The sequence below is a fragment of the Pezoporus occidentalis genome, unplaced genomic scaffold (genome assembly GCF_034315485.1).
Source record: "Pezoporus occidentalis ecotype Australia unplaced genomic scaffold, CSIRO_AGI_Poc_V1 ctg4, whole genome shotgun sequence".
Taxonomy (NCBI): Eukaryota; Metazoa; Chordata; class Aves; order Psittaciformes; family Psittacidae; genus Pezoporus; species Pezoporus occidentalis.
The window spans coordinates 16,246,742-16,271,022 of record NW_026915724.1 but is presented as its reverse complement, the minus strand read 5'-3'; the positions used below and the strand labels follow the sequence as shown (position 1 = coordinate 16,271,022).

Genomic DNA, 24,281 nt, shown 5'->3' with positions numbered 1-24,281 from the left:
TGGCTGGACTTGATCTGTGTTGTCTGAGCCGCTGCCATGGGATGGTTGGGTCTGTCTGCCCTGTGCTGGTTGGCTGAGGCAGGTGAGAGGGTCCTGCCTCAGCCAACCTGCCTGGAGTGGGCTGCAAAAATCATCTCTGCTCATTCAATAAATGTCATGAGTTGTTAACAAGCATGGTGTCAAGCAGGGCACAATGTAATTCTCTATTTTTTTTAATTACTGGAATTAACAGAATATGGCACTAATTTCTACAGCTACCACTTTTCCCCCTCCCCGAACATGAAGCTTGATTTGTGTTCTTATTAACTTTGTCCTATAAATGACCTTGCAAGGAGAGTGGTTCTGGAGGCTAAGTGAAACAATGTCTATATTTTCTGAAGCTCCAGGCTAAGTTTTATTAATGTAATGTCTAAGATCTTTGAAGTTGTGACTTTACCAGGAAAATCATAATCTCCAAACCTTTATTCATAATGGGTATGACTTCCAGGGGGAACAGAATACCTGCTGTGCTAATTATTTCAATTATCAGCTACTACTAAAACACGTAATGGATTTTCTCTGCTTCCACAGGTAAAAGGCATGACATTATGGAACTTAACTCTGATGTTGTGAACTTGATCTCCCATGCTACACAGGAGAGATTACGAGGGCTCCTAGAAAAGCTAACTGTAATTGCTCAGCACAGAGTGTCAACCCACAAGGTAAAGGAAATCATTAAGCAAGTTTTGCACCAAAGTTTTCCTGCTTTGCAGCCTCGAAGGTAAACCCCTTCCAAGTATAGCCACATCATATGCAGTACGCGTGTTTGCAGTATCTACCAAAGGCTGGTTTTAACTGTTTTTAGCCTCTAACTGGTCCTTAGGTTTTCCATTCAGCTTGTTGGATAGATGCTTTTAAAACCCAGTGTAAGAGTAAATGCATGTGTTTCTTCTCTTCCACAAAAGTGGTGGCTGTTACGCAAAAATCTGTCTTGCATAGTTAAATGTAAAGCTATATTTGAATGCTCTTGGTGGTCAGGTTGATTTAGGGGCTTGTGTTTGCTTTATGCGTTTACTGTTGATGAAACTGCAATACTGGCTCAGTAAAAAAGCCTTGGGAAACTGAATGGAATATTTTATTTTTAGAATGTGCTCCATGTGAAGGCAGAGACCCCTTTGATCTTACAAGTTTCCAGAACTCTTTTTCTGCCAGTGCTACTTAAAATTCCCTCCCCTCCTTCTTGTATTAGCTCCATTCAGTATGAAGTAAATTAGGTTCCAGTGAGCCAGTATTCCTTAAGATGCTTGTATGGTACAAATGGGAAGCAATAACATACTGGCCAAAATAGTTCTTTTTCTTTTTTTTTGTCATTCAGTAATAAGATATTAGTCCACACATTTTCAGTATCAAGCAGCTTTAGCTTATTGGGGTTTTTTACAGGAACTTAATGAAATTTAACAAGAGCTACTAACTGGTGGGATAGGAGTTATTTTTGACTGAACACTTTTTATAGGCTTTTAAGCACTGAAGAAGCAATAGTAAAGAGCAGAAACTATCTGGAAACTTTCAAGTATTTATAGTGATGTCTGGAGCAGTTGGAGTATGTTGTTCCTTGCCAGAAGAAGACACGGTAGAAAAAGAAAATCAATGCAGAAAAAGAATAGAGTTTTTAATGAGAAGTCTTTAGAAATCTGTACATGTTCTATGTTGTCTTTCTGAAGTGGGAGATCCAGTAACGATCCTGAGCAAAAGTGAGGTGGAAGTTGAAGTCCTGGGTAACCAGTAGGACTTTGTGTCCTGCAGACACCAAGGACACAAGGGAATGTTCTTGGACAGTGGGCTTGATAGGGCTGATTTCTTTCTCATTGAACTAAAGCAATAGGAAAACTGATAGTTTTTTGTCTGATTGAATTGCCAGGAGCAATGGTAAGATTGCAGTCTTACAATAAGCTTTCTTGTCCTTTTTTTCTCATGAACAAAACAAACAAGTAATGGGCATAATAATCCTAGAGGCACAGGGACCCTCTTCTGTCAGGAATATGGTATTACACTACGGGAGTGTCTTTAGGATTATGTTTGTGAGTAATAATATTGTGAAGGATGCTGACAGGCTTTTAAATGTTCAAGAGCAGAACACTACAGGGTTTTGGAGCCCTGTTAGGTATTTATTTATGTATTTACACAGCCCTGTATTCCACTTCCCCCAGTGCTTCCCCATTGTCTTTTCCCTCTAGGCTATTAATAGGTATCAGTGTGCAATGTGGGCATTGTGTTTTTCAGAGAATTTTCCAGAGCCTTTTCAAGTTGCCCTGTAAGGCTTTGTATTTGCTTATGTCCATGACAAAAAGATGTACAGTAATGGGGATAGGTGTGGTGAAAGTAGGGTAAGTATTGCTAGAGTAGAAATTGGTGTAAAAAGCCAGTAATTCATGGGATCAGACTTGGGAAACTCTTCTTCCCTGTTTGCTCAGCTCATGCCTAGCAACTTACATCTGATTGGTACCCCTGCAGAGAGAGTGTGTTGGCAGAGTAAAAGCTTTATATCATGCAGCCATATTTGCCAACTTTTGCCCCTTTTTTTACTAAATTTTGGAGCAAGGAGATAGAGGAGTCTGTCTTTGGAAGTCACTAACTTAATTGTGATAAAACTATCATGGCAGTCTCTTTATCTGAAGGAGGAATAGCCTGTCAGATTGTTGTAAACTGCTCTCTGTTGCGATTCTTGTTGCAGTGCCTTTATAGAGCCTTGCTAAGACCACAGAAGTAATTAGCTTGCTGGTTTGGTTCCTTGGCTGCTTCCCTCCTACAGTCTGGAGAACTGCTGAGGTATAAGAGTATGTATGTGACATAATATGATACCCAAAACCAGAATTAATAATGACAGAGTACAGTGATTAAAAAAATGTTTTTTATGTGGATGGGTTCAGCACAGCGTGACTGCTGTGTTCCTGTGTTTGGAGCCCATGAACGCATGAGAGGCATGGTACCATGCTGTGCTATAAACATTGCTTCATGCAAACATTTTCCCCACTTGCAGTAGCAGTAAAATACTGCAGACCTAAACTGCACTATCTGTAGGGTGATGTGGTGTGTCACGGAACTGGTTTTAGGGGTAAGCTTTAAACATAGCAAGGAGAGAGCACTCCTAGATGTGGTAACAGCCAGCCTTTTCCTACGTACCCCACGCCGCCAGCAAACTGCGGAGTACAGAAATAACTTACCAGAAGCTTTTCTGTTATTAACCTGGTTCAGGAGTTGACTATATAAAGCCAGAGCTTAGTAAGTTCTCACATAGTAGCTGAACATCTGCAACCGCTTGTCCCTACTCTGTCCTCAGCCAGGCTGTTCAATGTGACTTAAACTGTTCAGATTTTGTGGGAGACCTGGTCTTTGTGGGATTCTTTCCACTTCTTTCCTGGTGGACTGAAGTGAAGCACAGCTTTGCTGTGTGTGGTTTTTCCTTTCTGCCCCTGGACATACAATACATTCCTGGTGCTAAAACGCAAGTACCTGAGCCAGGTTTCAGGTTCATTTACAGGTATGTGACAATCTAAGAAGGAAGTTACAAATCACAGACAAGACGTATAGCTGCTCTTGAATTTGTTGCTAGTTCTCTTCTTGCTAAAGATGTACCTGGGAAAGCTTTGCTTCAAAGCTGCATGTCTCAAATACGTGTAAACCTAACGTAAAAAGTTTGGTAGGAATTGGCTGTTCTTTAGAGCACATCTGTGGTGGAGTCTTGACTGTACGCGTTTCCTTATTTCATTTGATGGGGAAAAAAAAGCATGGAAAAATTAATTTTATAACAAGATTATATAGATGTGCTATTGTTGTTTGAAAGCAATAATTTATTTTAGGACAGCAGAATAACTTTCTTTCACTTTTGGTGAACTGCAGATTAAGTGTAGCTCAGATAAAGTAAAAACAACATTTTAACTGTCAGATATACGAGGCCAGCCTTCACATGTACTAATCTAACCATGCTCTCTATTGTGGTTATATGCTTTATCGGTAGCTTAAATTCTGTCTATGATTACACTTTTAACTTTAGTTAGGTTGGGATTGCACTATTGTAGCTGGGGACACTTTGGCCTTATATAAGGAAATTAAATTGTTGCATGAACAACTGAATCCAACTTGCTCCATCATAACAGTAATAGCTATAATTTATGAGCAGGTATATAATCTAATGTTTTCTGTCTAAGCAATTCAGTGCTAAATGATTATAGATAACAAGTTTATTTTGGACAAAATATAACTATAGGTGTTTCTCTTCTAAAAATTCCTGAAATTAAAGTATCTTAAATCAGTTGTTGATGAGCTGAAATACTATTATGGATGCACCCTTTTCTTGTCCCATATAAGAAAATGGTAGAGTGCTCCTGGTTGAGAGGCTTGCATTTCTAATTGGCATAAGGTCTTGGATTTGGCTTTAAAAATGTAATCTGACTCTGACTTTGAGCTTTCCAAAGCAAAATTCTTCTAAACTTTGGAAAAAATAATCTTCTGGTAATACAGCCTTCTTCTTTGCCCCTTTAAAAGGATTGTGGCATGGTGGTGGATTATTATAAACTGCTGTTTCAAAACAAATTGTACTAATGTACTGAGACTGACTCAAAGCAGTGTATGTTTTGTGGGGAGCAGTTGGGAAAAAACCTTGAGTAGGAACAGAAGAAGGGGGAAAGGTCGTTTGGACTTTTTGCAGAGCCATAGACTCGTCTTTGGAAAGCCTCCTTGGTTGCAACACATGGTGTGGTCTGAGCCACAATTGGTGATACGTGACAAAGTGGTGGCTCATTGAAAAGGACCAAACTTAATACCAGAGGAGGGATTGATTTCATTCTTTGGCTGGGTTGTGAGAATTCAGATCAGGAGACAATGGTGCCCCACAAGACGACTTTTACTTTCCTTACAGCTTTTAAAAGTGTATGACTGAGTGTGGGAAGAAAAGCCTGAGTATAGTGTGTTTGAGAACTAAAAATTTAGCATCTGAAGTCACTGAGAGGCCGTAAGCTTAAAACATACCCTTGCCTGAAAAATAGCTGTAAAACATTGTATTCTTACTCCAGAATAGTTGTGTGTCAAGGTTGCTTCATTAAAAACGTGAAATTGGGGTAGGGTGGAAAGAAGGGTTGCTGAAAGTACATAGTGTGTTTGACTGATAAAAGCTCAAAGATGAATTTCCCAGGAGCAGATAAGTTCACAAAGTAACGGGGAAAGAAGATGACTCTAAGACATGCATTAAAGAGTGGTACAAACAGGTGGCACAGACATGCCTCATCTAGAATGGGCTCCCTGCCTTGTTTTGCCTAATGCACTCTGGCCAACACAGGGCTTAAACTGCTCCTCCAGAGACAGGCTGAATAGTAAAAACAAGCTTTTCATTGCCAGTTGACCATGTTTTAGATCTTTCTTTGTCGTCTTTCGTAGCTAAAGTAAAGTTAAACTCAAGCTTTCCAGTGAGGGTAAAAATAGTGTGAAAACCAAACTACTAATTGCTGGGTTTTAGACCAAAAGGACCTTAGTTGTGTTTCGATGCATACATGTCCAGTTACTGTTGGAACAAGTCATTATTTTTCACTAGCCTGGCTTTGTACAGGAGCTGGACCAGATGACTTCCAGAGGTCACCTTTCAACATAAACTGTTCTATAACTTGAGAGCATCCACTGTGGCAAAAATACTTATTACTAAAGCTGCAATAAACCCTATATAATTTACCTCACTGTCTACACCCACAAGACTCATTATAACTAGCTCTAAACCATAAAACCTCTTTTTGGAAATACTAGGTGATGCTTATTTAAAACTCTGGATTATGTCTGTAACTACAATGCCAAACACTCAAATGACAAATTTCACTTTTTCTCTTATTAAAGGGGAAAGGATATTGTTGCTTTACAGTTGGGGTTTTTTTCCTCTCTTAACCTGTCCAAAAGGCAGTCTTGTATGTATGTTTACTGGGTATGAAGTTGCTGTTTAAAACAAAATTTTAGTCTTTAAATCTAAAAGACTTTATTCTTGTCAGTATAGACTTGTTCAATAACCTCTTAGTAGTTACTTGTTCAGTAACCTCTTAGTCATCACAAATGCCAAGAAACATACTTCAGTGGAGAGATTTGTAAATGACTGCCTACCACCTGAAGTCTTTCTGAAACAGCCTACATTTGCTGGCTTTGAAAAATAGCATTGTTCTTGTCAGATTGTTCCCATTGGGCTTATTAGCCCTAGTGGTGTACATGAAAGCCTGGTTGTCTATAACAAACTTCTGTTTCCAGGGGAGTGATAGCTACATCGTATCTAGTGACACCAGAGCACAGCTGAGATTTCTTGAAGAGCTTGATCACCTAGAAAAACGGAGAAGGGATGAAGAGGAACGTGAAATGTTGCTTCGAGCAGCCAAGGTAAGAACTTCTTGCTTTCCAAGGAAATAGTGTTCTTTAGACTGGCAAACAACTTCACGTTTCTCCTATTTCTGCTTTAAATGCAGTCACCCTGTAACAGGAAATCTGTAATATTTAGGACAGCTTAGGCTATACAAAAAAGGATTTTAGCTTTTTAAATTCCTAAAAAAAAAAAAAAAATCAAAGTTCTTTCACATGTGTGGTGGTGTGAACTCTTCTTTTGCTGGTCAAAATGAAATAAAAGCAGTATTCATATAGCCATAAATGTTCTTCCTGTCTCTGTTTCTGGCTCAGTATGTCATTCTCCATCACATACTGAGCACTGAAAATATGGGTTCACTATCTCACCAAGCTGGAGCCTGGTGAGATCTCACCATCCTGCCGTGGGTATTTATTCTCTGTAGTCAAGATCAGAAGGCTAGCCTTGGAGCTGTCCTTGGAGCTGGTACCCTAGCATCTGCGAACCCCAATGTAGCCACTGCTAGTACAGCAAAAGTACCCTTCTTCCCCCTTCCCTCTTCTCAAGAACAGGAGGAAAAAAAAAATCCATAGATGTTACTCCATCAGGTGTGACTTGATCCTTTTTCTGTGTTTCTGTTTTGTTTCAAGCTGAATTCTGAAGCCCCTTGGGTGGAAGCCTAATCTTGAGTTGAAAGAATCATGTTGTACTTGCATGAGTACGACTCCCTTTCTTTCCTATACTTCCTGTCCTTTTTAAGTGTCTGCTGCTGACATGAACAACATCATGCCTAGACTGGACCTGACTGACAGTGTTAGCATCATTTTCAGCTTAATCTTGCTTCAGGCTAGAGCAGAGGCAGCTGGCCCAGATGAGGAGGGGGGTGCGTGTATGTGTGCGGAGGGGGAGGGAAGCCAGTCTGGATTGAGGCATTCGCCCCTGGAGCTAAATCTTTCAATCACCAGAGAAAATTGTCATTTATTAAATATTTAACGGATACGATGGTGTTTGGATGCCAGTAATTTCTGTTCAATTTTTTTCCCTCTTCCTTTGGTAGAGCCGTTCCAATAAAGAAGATCCAGAGCAACTGCGGTTAAAGCAGAAAGCAAAAGAGGTAGGACTTTCCAGTTACCATGCTTGCCTTTGTGTGTTGAGAGAAGGTTGGCAGCCCTGTCCTGGCAATTAGGTCAGGGTTTATTTTGCTGCTGCATACCATTTGCAGAGGCCTTGGGGAAGGACAGGAACTGCCACAGGCAAGGGCAGTGCTTCAAATGAGGTCAATGAATTATGAGCTGTCTTTCTTAACATTTTATTTTTGTAGTTTCAGTCCTGTCTAGAAATGGTCCTTTGTAAACTGCAGCAGTTCACTTGGTAGGAATATAATGTGGGATTAAGGAAAAAAAAAACAAAACAGAAAGAAACTTTGAGATTTAGCATCTGGGACTGTACAATAGGCTACGTTTTTCCAGGGTAATTGTTCGTTTTGTAAATCTGATACTGCTTATAATTCTTTGGCTGGGAGGCGGTACTGGGATTTAGTTTTAAATGGAAAACGCCTCTGGCTTTTAATTTTCTGGGCCCAGCAGTTTTCTGTTCTGGAATGGAGCCCTTGTTTCACACAGTTCATGTTTAGCTGCAGGGGTTTTAGTTTATAGCTTAGACTGGTTAAGCTTTTACTCCCAGAGGCCTCTGCATAGCAACTGTAGAAATCAACAAATAAGTTCATTTATGTCTGCAGCCTCCTCTCAGTAGCTGACTTTTTACATTTCCCAATATCCATTTCCTGACTTTTCTAGCCTGGGAGAAAAAAGCTCCACTAATTGGAGCTTATTTTAATTGAGCCTTAATATTGGATCTCACTGGAGTTGCCCCCAGAGCTACTGGGAACAGAATGAAATGAAAGTACCTAAGGTTGAAGATGTGTGTGCATGTGTATGTGTGTGTGAAATTTTTCACTTGACCTACAGATTCTTTTCCCTGCTGAATAAATCATCAAGCCTGTTCACATTTCTGATTAAGGATCTGACAGCAGACGATAATAAAGACAATTGAGGTGTGAGACGTGTGATACAGAGCTGAAGAAATTGGTTTCTATAGTTACTTGACTGATTTCATGCAATTTTTAAGGATCTTTGTGCTAAATGAGAGTGATTTTCTGAGCAACCTTTTTCCTTAACTGTGCCTCTTGAACTATGAAATTCGTTGTTGCTTAACATTGCTGCACTTGGCTCCTAGGTGCCAGCAGCAGCAGCAGCAGGTTATTTATGAATGCTTTAAAGGCCCTTATTGTTTGGATTAATGTAGGAGCCCAGGCAAAACAAATGGAAATCCAGTAAAATAGTATCAGAATCGATGCTCTGGATTTGCACCATAGTAAAAGAAATTTGTAAAATAAGAGGAGAGAGAAGGAACTTGCTTTATTATCTCTCTTTTAATTCTTTCTTTCTGCTTATAACTCTTTCTTCATGCTTCCAATCTGTGAGTACAGAGTTGCCCTAAAGCCCTTCCCAGTTTGCCCCTAGTGCTACCAGTATCAACACTCAGTTGGTGATGCTAATTTGGATGTAGGTGTCTTTACCTCTGTATCATTTGGTCATTTCTAGAGATTCTTTCTTTTAATACGACACTGCAAAGCAATTAAGTTTATGCAGCTTCTTTTCTCTTTTCCCCTAATGTGTAGGTGGGGGGGTTGAAACTAGATGATCTTAAGGTCCTTTGCAACCCTAACCATTCTACGATTCTGTCATCTTGAAAAATACTCAGTGATTTGAATATTTAGGACAGACAGAAGTTAGGTATGTGATCGGCGTCTTTTTTTTTTTTTTTTTCTCTTTTAAAAAGTGGCATATAGGTGTACAGAAAAGGAGCTAATGGAGTGGAGAAGGTATTTAAGTTTAGCACTTGGTTTTCTACTAAGTGCTTGAGTAGACCTCCTTCAGTGCATCTTATCTTATGCCAGACTAACACAGCCTTCATCGCACTTGTATTGCATATTTCTCCATGTGGTGCTGCTCCGAGTGATGGTCTCCAACTGCTTCACCAAAAGATGCAGCAGCGGATGTGCCTCTTGGACAACAAAGATCTTTGTGTCAGTATTGCACTGCCTTCTGTCCTGCTGCTTTGTTTTCTAAGAATGAGGCAGCAGAACTTCTCCAGGCTTCACATGCCACATGGGAAGCCCACCTTCTGTGCCAGGGGTGTTTTCTTATCTGTGAGACAATCTCGACCTTGAGTGGAAGTGAGCCCAAATGTAGCTGGTTAGTTTGGGTGCTTCATTGACAGTTTGGGTATAAATGCATTAAAAAATGTAAGTAGAGCTGGAATAAGAGCAAAATAAGAATCAACAAATATCCCAAGGCTGAAACTGGTAATACAGAAGTACAGTATACTGGGATGACGGCATGAAATGGCTCACCATTGTCTGTCTGTCTGTCTTATCAGATTGTAATTATAGTCTGCTCCTAAGAAACCAAACTTGGGATCTTAGATACCTCTGTCAGCTGGAATCAGATCCTTTCCAGTCCACTCTGGTTGAGTACCCACTGGAAAGCCTGATCTGAGTGTCTGCTTATAGTTCTTTAAAAATGAATATGCACCTTCCTTCCTTAAAGCTGTCTTTTATCTGTTGATGATGACGCCTCAGGGGAAGGGAGAGGGTGTAGCGTAATGGCACTGGAACATGTTCTAAAGTGAAGTTTCCCCAAATGCAGGCTGTACATCCTAACAATGAATACTTACAAATCCAGGATGTGCTGTCATCCAGCAGCTGGAGGCAACATCTTAACATTGCTGGAAGTATATCCAGAGACTCTGCAGTGGATTCTTTTATCCAAAAGGCTATACATAATTGCTGTGACCTTTTCATTCCTTTTTGCGTGACCTATTGCCTCGGACTTCCCCTATGCCAAGTCATTTACTTTCCTATATTCTTAGTCTATGTAGCTTGCTATGAATTAAGTCTTTATTTACTTTCTTTCCCCTTTCACCTGTTTCAGTAGATTTTAATACCTGTGGAAAGTGCATTCCTTCTGAGGCAGCTACAAGGCTTGCCCCAAGCTGCTCCTTTGTGCACTCAAGAATTTTGTCCTTTCTCACCTCATGGGCCTGCTCTTTGTGCAACACCATTCCTGAAGTCTGGGTAAATGACCTCTGCTTTTCATTCAGCCTTATCTGTCACTTCAAGCTGAGAGGATACAGTCCTCGCATTGTCCCTGATGCTTGTACTTTTAAACCGTAACTGATTTTAGGTGTCTTCTGTTATTTCCTCTTCTACTTTCAACTGTACTTCCAGCTACAAAGAATATGTTCACTCGATGCAATTCTTGTAGCTGTATTTATACTTCCTCTGGGTTCATGCCTTTTCTGAAAGGAGTTTACTTAAATTGACCAAGTGTAGGATACTGTCAAATGTGCAAGTATGCTATATGAACAGTGCATCCCAGAAGACCTGTGAAAATGTCAGTATTAAACAGTTTGTACTGTAAATTTAATTATAAACCCTAATCTTTTGTACTTCCATCTTATCTTCAAAAGTGAGTGTGCTTGTAATATGGCTTCAAGGAAGCTTAAGGCTGAACCTGGACAAATCTTTCAGATTATATGTGTGCAAGATTGCTGCTTGGGGTTGAGCAGGTATCATACTGATAGCATCTTTGCTTATTCTGTAGTATCTACCTTCCTCTGCTCTTACCTTGTGGTACCTTGCAGCATTTATCATTGGATAGAGGTGAGCAGCCACATCCTGGATTAAGGGAGAGAGCATGTAGAGCAAGCACCTGATGGACAGCAGACTTACCTGCCCCATTCCTTGCTCTTCAGGCAGCTCTGCTCACTTATGACTGCACAGATCCTCCCTTGTTTCTGCCTGCTTGATGCATTTGTGCATTTCCCTGGTACGGTTTTGACACAGATGTCACAAGACGGCAGTAGATGAGGTGCTGAGAAAATTCAATACCTTTAGTATCAACTGGCTGGGAGGAAAATAGCAAACCTGAGGGTTTTTTTTTTTGCAGCGGCAAAACAAACCCTATCAAAAAACATAAAACAAAAAGCCTGCATGATTCCAGTGAGTTCCTGGTTGCTATATAGTAATGACTGACTCTTCCCCTTATTTCCTTTCTCATTCTCAGATAACAACTAACCTGATTCATTGCTGCTCCCGCTACTGTCTCCAACCCATGTTTTCAAGCTGATTGTTTCCTTTTTCCCCCACACCTCTTATGCGGCTTCTATATTTAGTCTTCTGGACTTAATGGTTCAAATTCTTTAAGACCAACCACTCTTGTGGCAGGGGAAAAGGAAACTCCCTAGTTAACCACAGCCTCTCAAAGAAGCAAAGAAGATGCTGTGAGCAAAATAACATCTCATTGTGATCGGTTGGCTTTTTATGAGCCTTTAGTGACATCCCGAAAGCTTCTTCTTAATTATCTGATTTATATTATCTTTATTGTTCTGTTAGTGTTTATAACCTGCTTCTGCATGTTTTGAGGAAAAAAAGAAAACAAACAAAAAAAACATGGTTATTGAACAAACACACATTTTGTTACCTGCACTGTAGCCCTACAAATCACAAAAGACTGTCATCAGAGATTTTGTGTTATGAGTCTTGCGGAAGGTCAGGGATGGAAATCCTGTGTAGTGTTAGATTATCATATTATTATATTATGTGGCATTCATATTGGTGTTTGGAAGGAGTGTAAGAAAACAGCAGCTGAGATACTGCATCAGATAGATACCCTAAAACCATCTGGAAGCTGGTAGCAACTGTCTTTCATCTGGTGAAAACCAAAAGCTCCCTGAAAACTCCATTAAGCCTGTTCTTGGGTTGTCAGATAATAGTCTTTTCTCAGTTTCTCTGAGAGACTATAATGGACATGTAATGAGCTGAAAGGATGGCCCTGGATTAGAAGCTTGCTAATAGAGGAAATTTTAGGACTAAAAGTATGACAAAATCATGAAAACGGAGAGCCAGAGAGTTCTGTGCCAAGAGCAAGTGTTGGGTGCACTGCATGATGAGATAGAGAAATCTGCAGGTGGAAGATGAGTCTTAAACATTCTCTTGCTTTGAGACCTCAAGCATGAGTGAATGAATATGCAGTGTTACAGAAGATAAAAATCATTCAAAATACCATGTATTTGGGAGAACTGTGATTGATTGGTTTTAAAGTAATGCCTTGCAAGGGTTGGACACTGTCCCATTGTGATAATGCAGGTCTGCTGACCGTCACTGAGCAGCCATCTCACAAGTGATAGCATCTGAAACAAAAACTACAGAATATACTGCTTTGGGGTGGCATCCTGCAGCCGCCTTCTTGGTCTTGCAACAAAAGTAGCCTAGGCAGTGTCTGAAAACGCATGTAAAGAGCTCATTGCTGGATGCTACATATCCTGGAAGTTCCGTGGTCCTTGAAGCAAGGCAAGCTGATGGGATTGCACATGGCATGCTCCAGGTGGTCTAGAATACACAGAAATGCATCAGTAATTGTTAAACAAACCAGAACACTGGTAAAAGTCAACACACATTCCACACCTGGGAAATTCAAGAATGGAGAAGAACAAGGAGTGAGGAAGTCACTGCACCCTGGATTTTTTTCCCGTAAATTTGTATGTGGAGTTAATTATTTATATGTTAGGGAATATCAGATATCAGCTGAAGGATTTCTTCCCCCCTGACCCTGTGGGTAGGTTGCTTTATGGCTATCCTTGAGAAATTTACTGTTGTTATCCAAAGCATCCTATTGCACCCTTTAGTTCCTAGACAGACAAGGCACCTGAACCTGGGGGAACGCAGCCATGGTAGGGCCTGTTCTGCCACAGAAGCATATATGTGGAATATTAACCTGAAAGAAATTTACAGAATTACGTACAGCCCTATTATAAGTTAGGACCACATATTAAACTAGTGCATGCTCTTCTGCCTTTCTGCTGTTAAATCTAAATTACAACAGAGGGAAAAGTCAGTGGAAACTAATTGTATGGCTAATTAAAACAGTTTGAAAGGAAGCAATTGTGAGAAGAGAAATTGCATTATAGGCAAGAGGAGAGGATGGTAAATGTTTAAATATGCAGCTTTCAAATGTCAGTTTTCCTCAGAGAATGCCCCCCATATGAGAAGTCTGCTATTCAGCTGCATTCAACCTGTAGGGCAGAAAGTTTTGTACAGGGAAGGTAGAGGCTGGAGGCAGTAATGACAACCAGTGCAAGAGTCTTGGGATTGAAAACAGATTTTTAAGGTTTATTTTTCATTTTCGTCACAAGTTCCATAAAATGCTTAAAGGGAATTTGAAAAAAATTGGAGTGCTTTCTTCCAAAGACAATGAAGGCAGAAGCAACTGAGAAGAGCAGAAAACTTTCAAAGCGCTAAATGAAGGACACAATGAAACCCAGTGAAACTTTGGAAAAGCTAGTCAGAAAATAATGGAGAGAAAGAAGAGAGAGAAGTCATTTCAGTGGGATAAGTGGCCCCACTTAAAAGGCACCTCAGTATTTAGTTCTTTAAAATTTACAGTAAAGGGTGATAGTAAAGACCCATGTAGGTGTTCAGGTTCCTTTTTCACTGGTGCAGTCTATTAAAAATACATATTGATGGTTGGTCGCAGTTGCTTTGACGTACTTTGAATTTTAATGTTCATTAATTTATTGCTGGGTTTTTTTTTGTTGTTTTTTTTTGTGGATGCAGAAACAAAGAAGCAGAAAGCTTCTGCCTCTTTGGTATGCCTATATTCCTTGCTTTTTTTTCCCCCTGCAAGTCTTATACAAATTCTTGTTCATCTGCTTTAGTGCTTTTATTACTCCTGATGTACTTATTGCTGGATAGCACACATAACCCTTAGGCATACATTAACTTGTCTTCAGCCTTCCCTGGTTCCCTTTCCTGCCAGTTCTTCTGTTACTTTAAATATTTATTTAATCTGTCCCATTCTCTTATCCGCCTACAATGTCATATGTGGAGACATCCCCACTTTTTGCTTCATATTAAACCCAGTATCCTGTACATATACTTCTTAGTCTTTCCCTTACATTAATTATAAGCAAGTCAAGAGCTGTGGTGTGTAGGTTCCCCATCTGTCTTACCAGCATTTCTTCTGAGCTCATTTACATCCATATTGCTGTATTTATTTGTTATTGCATTGCCAAGATTATTTTTTTTTAAGTATAAATTCCTAGGATTCTAAGTCGAGATAAGAAACCTCTTCATTTATTTCCTAGCACTTTGAGTATCGAAGCTCTGTATAAGTGGGCAATGGTATGAATTTCTTCAGACGTATGCTGTCTGCCAGCATTGTGCTGGACAAGTGCCTTCTGTTTTGGTTTTTCTGTGGCCCCAGTCCTATTACTGCTCTGTGAGCCCTGGCTAATACAGATGCTTAATTTCTTATCTCTATCTTTTTCTAAAGGTAAACCTTCCCCAGTAAAACTGTTCTTGAGGATCTAGAGAGCAAAGGTTTCATGTGCTTTGTCTTCTATGAAAGCTTATACCAAATACTTCAGTTGTGTTGAAGGGATTCTTCCCGTTAGGGAAACAGTGCTTAGGGAAAATCTTGCAAAATTTCCATGACTTGAATTAATGGAGCTCTGATAATGTGAACAATCGCATACCATGCACTTCGTGACAGGTAGAGTTTTAAACTAACTTGCAGTATTGCTTTAAAAAAAAAAGTCTCAGCATCTCATAGCTGAAGTACTTCTTGTCTTCTCATGGAACTTGAAATTTAATTTTTAATATTAAAATGCCACAAAAATGTCACTGGTGTAGTAGTAAAAATAGATTTTGCACATTTTCTGAAATGTGGAGTGTGAGACATAAGTGAGATAGAATTTCCATGAGCAGGAAAAGAAATATTTTTCTCAGTAGAGGATTGAGTACAGAACAGAGAGGTCAATTTTAAAACCTTTCATTTTGTGTGATTACAGCCATGCTGCAAATGCCATTTCACTATAAGGGAGGACTTTAAATCATACCTTATTTCTTGATTTGTGCTGCAGGTCAGATTAACTAAAACGGTTATTGTGTCACCCTAGAGATTCCAGCTTGCTGCAAGACCAGACTTTAAACCCTATTTTTATTATTAAAAAGGCCAGCAGCAACAAAGACTATTTTACAAGTTCTGAGACGTTTTCATAGCAATTTGATCTTTATACACAAGTTTTTAAAACTCTTTGTACTGCAATTCTTAGCATATGTAAAAATAAGAAAGGGGGGAGAAGGAGCATGAACTTCATTTGCTTCTTGCCTGGAGACTCTTCCCTCTCAATGCCCATCTTGAGGAATGAATTTTGAAAAGAATGTGTGTTGGACTCCTGTGTTGTGGTGGAATAGCAGCACCTTTCAGCAGATCCAAGTAGGTTGGATTGAGGGGAAACCTGGTAGTTTGTGGGTCTAATGTATGGTGCAAGTTCCCCTTGCTCCTCCTGAGTTGCCATTACACACTTCTGTCTTCAAGAGAAAACAAATCATTTAGTTTCAAGATACAAACCTGGGTATGACAGTTTCTATTTATATTCTATTTTAGTCAGAGACACAAACATTAATAAAACTGGCCCCTGGAAGGGAAACAATACTAGATGCAGCTTCTCTATGTTATATTTTAATAAAGTATATATGCTACTTTTACTGTCTGTCACTTGCTGCACTGCTCTTTCTGCCCTAACGTGTGTGCTACAAAACTGTTAAAGACAGATTTGACTCTACATAGTTGCCTCTTGCTCTTTCCTAAACTCGTTTAGGAAAATCTGGCAGTATTTAGCCAGCCAGAATCCTCGGGTATCCCTTGACGTTATCTGCTTGTTTTCTCCTGATCCTGTGCTTTCAACTGCTCACACAATGTTTGGACATCTAATCCCACACTATTTAATGGAACAAAACTTGAGGAAAAAATTATTTTCGCTGGCTTCAGCAGGGTAATTTGGATGTCTGCCCATATTGCTTAATGGGGATCTGTTGAGTCCATTATGGAGATTGAGTGTTTAAATTCATTTGTCTTAATTATGTTCTCAGAAAAATCCCCGAGATGCCTACCTAGAATGCAACAAGACTATGATTTCTTTTTATCCTTTTGCTCCAAAACCATGGTGAGATTCTGCCTGATTTGAAAAATCCTCTGACTGTTTCCAAGGTTGAAAATGTACTGAGGGGAGTAGATGATGACATGCATTTCCAGTGTTGTCTTGGGAACTGCATTGTCAAAGGCGCACCAGTCCCATTTCTGGAAGGGTCATCTTTTCCTTACTGTTCACCAAGTGGCATCCTGTTTGGTTATCTGCCAGCACTGCCCTCCAGCAGCAGTGCTTGCTTCTGCAGGGTGTCTGGTAACAGCAAGCTTTGTCAGCTTGAATTGTGTGGGGTAAATGGGGATGGTGCCCGGGCACTACCCAGTCCTCAGCCAGTGGGGCATTCTGCCACTCTGCCAAGAGGCATTCAACCCACTCAGTCCCCTGTACCTTGTGCTGATTGCCAGCCCCCCTTGGTATTATCATAAAATCAAAATGGTTTGGGTTGGAAGGGAACTTAAAGATCATCTAGTTTCAGGACACCTTCCAGTAGTCCAGGTTGCTCAAAGCCCTATCCAGCCTGGCCATGAACACTGCCAGCCACAGCTTCTCTGGGCAACCTGTGCCAGTGCATCACCACCCTCTTAGTGAACAATTTCTTCCTAATACCTAACGCAAATCTCCCATCTTTCAGTTTAAAGCCCTTTGTTCTGTCACAACCTGCCCTTGTAAAAAGTCCCTTGTCCTTAGTCTTTACCATGGCTGCCCATGAACATGAGCTGTAAAAAAGGTGATGCGGTCTTCTTTCAATGCTTTTCAAGCCAGTGACCAAATGTTCAGCAGCCACCCCTTTTTGACATATTTAACTCCACTGAGCTGGTTTTATGTGTTTTGTAGGTTGATGGAGAGGGGGGATATGTTTTCTAATGACTCCCAGGGATGGAAGTATAAGGTTAGGCTAATAAAGATTTCTGTTTTGTTCTCTTGTTTTAAGTTAAATGGTTTTAAAAGTCCTCTTCATTTTAAGTGTAATGATTCTTAAAAAGTAAAGCAGATAATCTTCCCCCTTCTGTCTTTGTTTGCCACTGTAGCCTTTTGGAAATTTGCCCCGGAGGAATGCCATGTGCATGGCATGTTGTAACGCCTCTTCTCTTGGCAAGGAGACTGTGGTGTACATTCATCTACTGTGATGACTGAACTACATTGCTAGTAGGAAGGTGTACTTCTACAGGGATGCTCCGTAGTTGCCTGTAAGCCAGAGTGGCTGCAGGTGTTGGAGGCCTGGGCAGCTGGGGCTGGAAGTCAGCACATGCCTCTGCTAAAGAGTCTTGGTGTTTTATTCTTCCCAATCAACCCAGGGAATGATGAAGATGTCACATGAAAATAGTTCATAAGCCTCAGTGTTTCACACAATTTGTGAAGTTTTGGGTTACTACTTTGGATGTAATCTGATTTTCCCCCATCCCTGATTGTTTGCAGTGTCTTCCTGACTTGCATTTTATGCAAGTAGGCTGGCTGGAGGTAGCCTAAGACAATTGCAGAACTCCGGAAGTTTTCAAGTTTAACTGATATAAAACCTCACAGTCTCTAAAATATTATTGAAAGCAATACTATATGCTTTGAAACAAAGCCAAACAAACCCCCACTCAGAATGGAATTAAATCTGATAAATAAGGTTATAAGTGATTTCACTGCACGCAAAAGTAAGAATAGGTTGTCTGATAAGTGAATGATGGTATCTAGCACTGAAAAAGTGCTACTGCATTTCTGTAAGTAAAAGCCTACGTAGTGTGATCAAAGCTGACTCACTGACTCACAAACAGTGTTGTTTTCGTAACTGAAACATGAGCATGGGCCAGGGAGCTGCTCTAGTTGTATGTCAGATCACCTAAAGGTTATCATCAAACCCAGAAGTTTATGTTTAAGGACAACCTCAACTAGAGTAAACAGAAAAGCTTCCTTCTCTACAGAGAAGAGTGCGTTGCCTTCCACCCATGCTCCAAGTGGGACAGCTAGCAGATCTGAAAGCAGTGTGGTTGCATTATTAAGATGGCCAATCCAAGCTACTAAATCTGTTAGCAGATTTGAGCAGTTTGAGCTCTAAGGCAGCTGGTATCTATAGCTATCAAATAGAATGAAGGAGTATGTACCTGGAATTCAGACATAAAACTTCTTTTTTTTTTCCTTAGTCCTCTTGACTATGGGGTTTTCTCCCATCTGAAGTTTACCTGAGGGGTTGTTTCTAAGGATTTTTCGTGTGTTGAACAGCTTTTGGAGATGAGTGAGAATAGATGCATGCAGTGTATCTCTAACTTGCTTCAGGTATGCCTAAACATTCAAATGTGTTCTGAGGAAAGAGAAAAAATGAACCGACGGCATCCTGTTCACTTGATTATAAGATGCTTCAAAATAGCAACGTTGGGTGCTGGGTTCAGGTAATACAGCATGAAGAAATTGAGTGTCTTGCTTGTGCAGTCATGAATTGAGATTTTGAATTAAGAATATGCCCAGTTCAAAGAACTCAGTAACTGCAAATTTTAATACTGATCTGGCCTCAAACCAGTTCTGATCAATGTTTTCTATTAATCAGAAATGGTAACACTTACGAGCTGAGGAACCAGCAGCAAGGCTGCTGTTCAGGCCACGTTGATACCGCAATGCAGACTCCATGAAAATTGTTATTTACCCAGTGCTACTACCTATGGGGTCGTTAGCATTTCAAGACTCTGAGTGTGACTGAGTACTGGAATTTGTCAAAAGTGTCTGGAAAGACAGGAGAAGATCCTGTGAAATACATTCTTTCAGTAGGGGCTGCAGAGCTGTCTGAGGTTGCCATAAAGAGAACAAGACCTTTACAATACTGTGTGTCATAATTAATGTAGGTGTTTTCTTTTTAAATTAGATGCAACAGTTGGAGTTAGCACAAATACAACAAAGAGAAGCCAACCTCACAGCTTTGGCAGCCATTGGATCAAGGAAGAAAAGACCACTGGATTCAGCAAATGTTGGGCCTGGGCTGGAGGTATGTAGATGGCTTACAATTACTTGCATGGTGCTGAATCTCCATACTGAATTATTTTTATCTTTCTTTGTAGGAAGAAGTGAGGATTCTCTTACACAAAATGGCTGGTTGCATACTGTAAGAAAACTAGCCTGTGTGTTAGATACTTGAAAGGATTGTTTCTGGTAAATTTGACAGGGATGTTTACTTGTGTGTATAGGAAGAACTGTGGATAAGAGCACTGTGTAAGGACTGAATGAAATGATGGCTCGGAGGAACTTCCATCTGCATGGGAGGGTAACAAAGCTATGGTGATTTTTCACAGCAGCTAGTTGCCATGTCCCCTCAGTTTTGCTCACGATGGCTGTTTTGGATGGCTTTTGAAATGGCTCTTGCTTTCACATTTGGCTGTGGACTTTCTTCCACACATAGTGCATAGGCATTCTTTTCAAGTGAACTGTGAGTTCACCTTGGCTAGATCCCCCCAACAACCAATAAATAAATAAAGCTAGGCCATTCAGCTCCTGCAGTAAGACAGATTATCTTTTCTGGCTCATGCTGCATTTTAAAATTTCCTTGAAGGTGCTTTTAACAAATCTTTGAACAAATCTCTCAATGTTGTGTTGGAGATTAAATTTCTGGGACCTGGGAAACCTGTGGGACTGGAGAAGTTCTTTCCAAGGAAACTGACAGCCTGCTTTTGTTAAGAGGCCATCATCTTGGCTGGAGACAGGACAAGTGTATTGCAGGCTGCCATTCAAGTGTTGTTGCCAGTTTTGCCCCTTTTTCTCATAAAGCTTTAATATTGCTCAAGTGGATGGCTGGTTGGTGGCTGACCCAAGCACAGTGAGCAGAAGCCTGGAAAGTAACCCTCATGTGGAGGAAGTGGTAGTAAAGTTGTCCTTTTTGATAAACCTTACATCTTTTTCATTAAGTCTTTTTCATTGTTGTGGCTTAGGAAGCTAAAGTAGATGCTAGGATTGAAAACACTCCAGTGTTTTTGCATATTGTGGTGCATACAAGGACCTTGTATGAAGCTCAGTTATTTGCAGTGTAACTGAGACAATGGTGGCATCTGTCCTGTAGGTTTTCCCTCAGCCTGGACTGTGACAAGAGACCTGTCTAAGGAGCCGAGGTAGACTTGTTTTTCTGATTTTTATTTGTTTTCCTGACATGGAGACACAATTAGCTCCTTGAATGCTTCGTTTACTGCAAGTGAAGGAATCTGTACCTAACAAGCTGCAGAAAGCAGCGTTCCCAGCTTTTGAGCAGCTATTCTTCATTTCTTTGAAGTTTTTTAATGTACTTTCACATCAAGCTGAAGGTATAGCTACTTTTTTTATAACACCACTGGAAAAACTTGAAAAAATGAGTCTAGCACAAGAATGACTTTCCCCATCCTTTTCTCCTCTTCCCCCGAGCTTCTATCGAGTAACTATTCCTGTTCTTCATAGTGGTTTTCTATAATTATTGCCGGATTTGTTTCTGAATATTTAACAAGTCTGCCTGTTAGGTACTTTTCAGTTATTTCTCATCGTCTGCTGTGTGTCTGCTTTATTAAAAGCTTTATAAGATTATGCCAGAATGAGACAGATAAGTGTTGCTATTAAAAGGTGGTGATCCATTATTTACATTGCCAGTTTAAAAGAACATGGACATAACATGCCTCAAACTGACCGTAAGCCTTGGCAGTATTTCATTGTCACAAACTTACCTGCTGTATTTTAAGATGCTTCTCATATAGGTCGCTTTATTAGACTGAGTTGTAAGGGCAGTAGGTGGAAGCAATTCTGCCACTGAAACTACTTTTCTCACATGCAATCTTGCATTCTTCCAGTACCTGGTACTTAGGCTTCATGCTACCAGAAAGCAATTCTCTGCAGACCTTCTTTTCTTTTTTGTGAAATTATGCAGAATGGCAAACTTGGGAGGGATGTTTAGATTTAGATGTTTAAGTGTCCAAATATATCTGAGAAGGATTTATAATGGGCTTAAGACTTCTCATGTGGAATAAAGAATGGTTTTGACAAACACTCTAATTCAAGAAGCAGAACATTTGTAATACATTCATGATAACATGGCAAAACATCCTAAGCAGTAAACAACATTCCATTCTTCAAAGATGAAAGGAGGTCTTTGAAACTGAAAGCAAGTACAATATGGCCTTAGGCTGATGCACAATTGGGCATCTTTAAAATCATCTTTTTGGGCAACCTGTCTGAGAATAATTTAAACAGGCAGGATGTACTTTCTCATTTCAAATTGCAAATAGAGACAGCTTTACTCTCAAGTAATCTTAAATGTCAGAACTTTCTGACTGCAATGGCAAGGAGTAAATCTCTGGATAATACTCCTGTGACCTTTTTTTTTACACCTGGTATCTCGGTAGACAGGAATAATGGAAGAAGTTATTCCTGGATATGAGTGATCTTCTGACAGTATTGAATGAAATCACTGGTGCTAACTGCATTAAGTTTTTTAACTCAAGACTTAAACTTTCCTTGGATAATGTTCTTTGTACAATGCTTATGTTTCTTACATCCATATTAGACCAAAGTTGACTCTGTTCAGCCTCTTCTTGCTGTTGCCTACTGCAGTAATTAAAGGAAAGGAATTGTTTCAAGCCATTATTGATGTAAAAAGAAGCCCTAAGGTATTTCAGGAGACAGGGAAGAAATAATCAGTTATAGTATGTATTAAAAAAAATGAAACTCTGTAAGCAAATTTGTTTCTTATTTGGCTTTCACTATTCAGACCAAAATGTAATGAGTACTAGAAGAGAGCAGCTTAGCAGACTGTGTTGGTATGGATCTGCTTCCTTCTGTTTCAGCGTGAAGGGCATTTTGTTAGAATGCCATGTTTCCTTTCTCCACAGGCAAGTATCTGTGTTTAATTGGGATGGTTTTTCAGCCCTAGGTATCTGTTTCTCTGCATTGTACTACCTGACTTTGCATCTTGTCTGGAAAGTCTTTTTCCTGTGGTAGTTGAGTGCCTGAATTCTGTGCGTTCATTTTATCTTGTTATTTGAAATTCTGCTTTCTGTACTTGGTCTTTTAGGGAGACCTGTTATGGATTATTTTAATTTGGGAACTAGCACATGCGGTGACAGAAGCATTTGCTTTACAGCTAGAAGCCTGCTTACCAGAAGCCACATCACTTCATAGTGTGGCAGGTAACAAATAAACAGGTTCTTGCCCCAAGGAGTCTGTCAAGTAATTTGGACCTAAAAGCAATATAAAAAGGGTGAGCTCTATCTTGCCATGATTATTGCTTATGTATCCCTAAACTTGAAGTAGCAGTAGGGACAAATCCATGATGTTCATGGAATGGAAAAATAAGGCTAATGCTCTAGGCCTAATTAAAAAAGAAAAAGGCATCAGTATAATGGGAGCTCTTTTCTCCTTGTTGGAAACACTGGTTTGGGTAGTTCTGCTTGTTCTTTTCACTGCAACTTAACATTTGAATTGTATTGTTCAGAAAGAGCAATTTGAGAAAGCCCTGGTAAGAAAATCTCCGTATTGTGAAAATGTGTGAATTGCTGCTGCTTGTATTCCAGAGGTGGTGATACCTTCATCTCTCTCATTGTGGTCCCTCTGGACACTTTTGGATACAGTGAGGGAGAGAGGATTGGATTTGATTCATGTGCGTTTTTGGGTTTGTGTATCTGTTACCCACTTCTTCTCCCTCCCTCCCGCAGTTTGGAGGCATGTGGTGAACAGTAATAAATTAAAGGGTGGGAAGAACTGAAAAATATCTCATCTTGAGAAGGGAGAACACTTCTAAAACAAATCAAGAAAAAGTAAACTTGAAGCCACAGACTCATTTTCCCAATTCTGTGTTCTGTCTCATAGTGTTTATTGGTTGGTAACATGCCCCATAATGTTTCCAGTGCTGACAAATAGCCAAAGATATTTTTGGATTAAGTTTTATTGCTTTTCTGATGACAAAGCTACTTTGAAAACAGCTTTGTCTCATTCTCACTGCAGTTCTGAGCCCTTAAACTTTCTTTGCTTTTATCCAAAGGTGTTCTGGGTCCAAGGTAGTCTTTGACCTTGAACTGAGAGCTGTATGTTTGCGTGGTTTCATGCAGCAAGGAGGGGAAAAAGCCTATATATGGCTAGGAGACTTGGCTATTGCTCTTATGGTCAGCTTCTGAAGACTGTGGTGGGAGCATTGTTCTGCTTTACACAGGAAAACTCAGTTGGATGCTTGCACTTCTGTGTAATTTTTACATTAACTACTTGGAAGTGGTGCAGTCTGTCTTGCCCTGAAGTGCTGCTGTTGGTGTGTGCTTCACTTGCCTTCTTCCAGGTTGGTCACATTGACTGACTGAGGGGTAAATCTTGGGTTAAATATTCTTTCTTTTGCCTGATCCAGTTTCAAAGGAAATTTCTCCCTCCCAGACACTGTGCCTGTTCTGTCCACTGCCAAGGCTGGCTACTGTTACAAAGTGTGGGTCTTGCCTTGCCACCTGTAGTCTAGCTCTGCTGTAGAAACTTAAGCTACTGCAAGTAGGTGCTACAGAAGCAAATGGTGCAGCTGACATCCTCAGGTCAGTGCAGAGCCATTCCAGTACTGTCTTTTTGTCAAACTCCTAGCTCTGATCAACATACTTAAAATAATGTGATACTTCCAGGGTGATCTAACACAGCATTTCACAAATAAGCTTGTATTCTTCTGGGAAGAAGTTTGGCAGGAAATGGAAGAAATGCCTTGTTTACCACACTGGTCATTGTTCCATTTTAAATATTGATTGTGAGTGGAGAAAATAACTCTCCAGATCTCTTCTAGGGCTAGGTCTGTGCCACATCTGATCATTGTTAGTAGAACTTAAACTTACCTGCCTTGCTTTACAGCTTAGGATGTTGGAATGCATGCTGATTAAATATATTCTGTATATGGTGCTTGTTTAAGCTTTAGAAACACTCTTTAGGTTGACCTAGGAAGAAT

The 24,281-nt window shown here is 40.1% G+C and overlaps 1 protein-coding gene across 2 annotated transcripts in view; it reads left to right on the top strand.

Moving 5' to 3' along the window:
* The window catches only part of TAF4B (TATA-box binding protein associated factor 4b), a 72,232-nt gene that overhangs the window by 40,158 nt on the left and 7,793 nt on the right, over positions 1-24,281 (top strand). For both annotated transcript variants that reach the window (XM_062632810.1, XM_062632809.1), the window contains exons 11-14: positions 571-701; positions 6,256-6,381; positions 7,398-7,454; positions 19,233-19,352. In XM_062632810.1, coding sequence (XP_062488794.1) covers positions 571-701; positions 6,256-6,381; positions 7,398-7,454; positions 19,233-19,352 — 434 coding nt within the window. The remainder of the gene's footprint in view (positions 1-570; positions 702-6,255; positions 6,382-7,397; positions 7,455-19,232; positions 19,353-24,281) is intronic.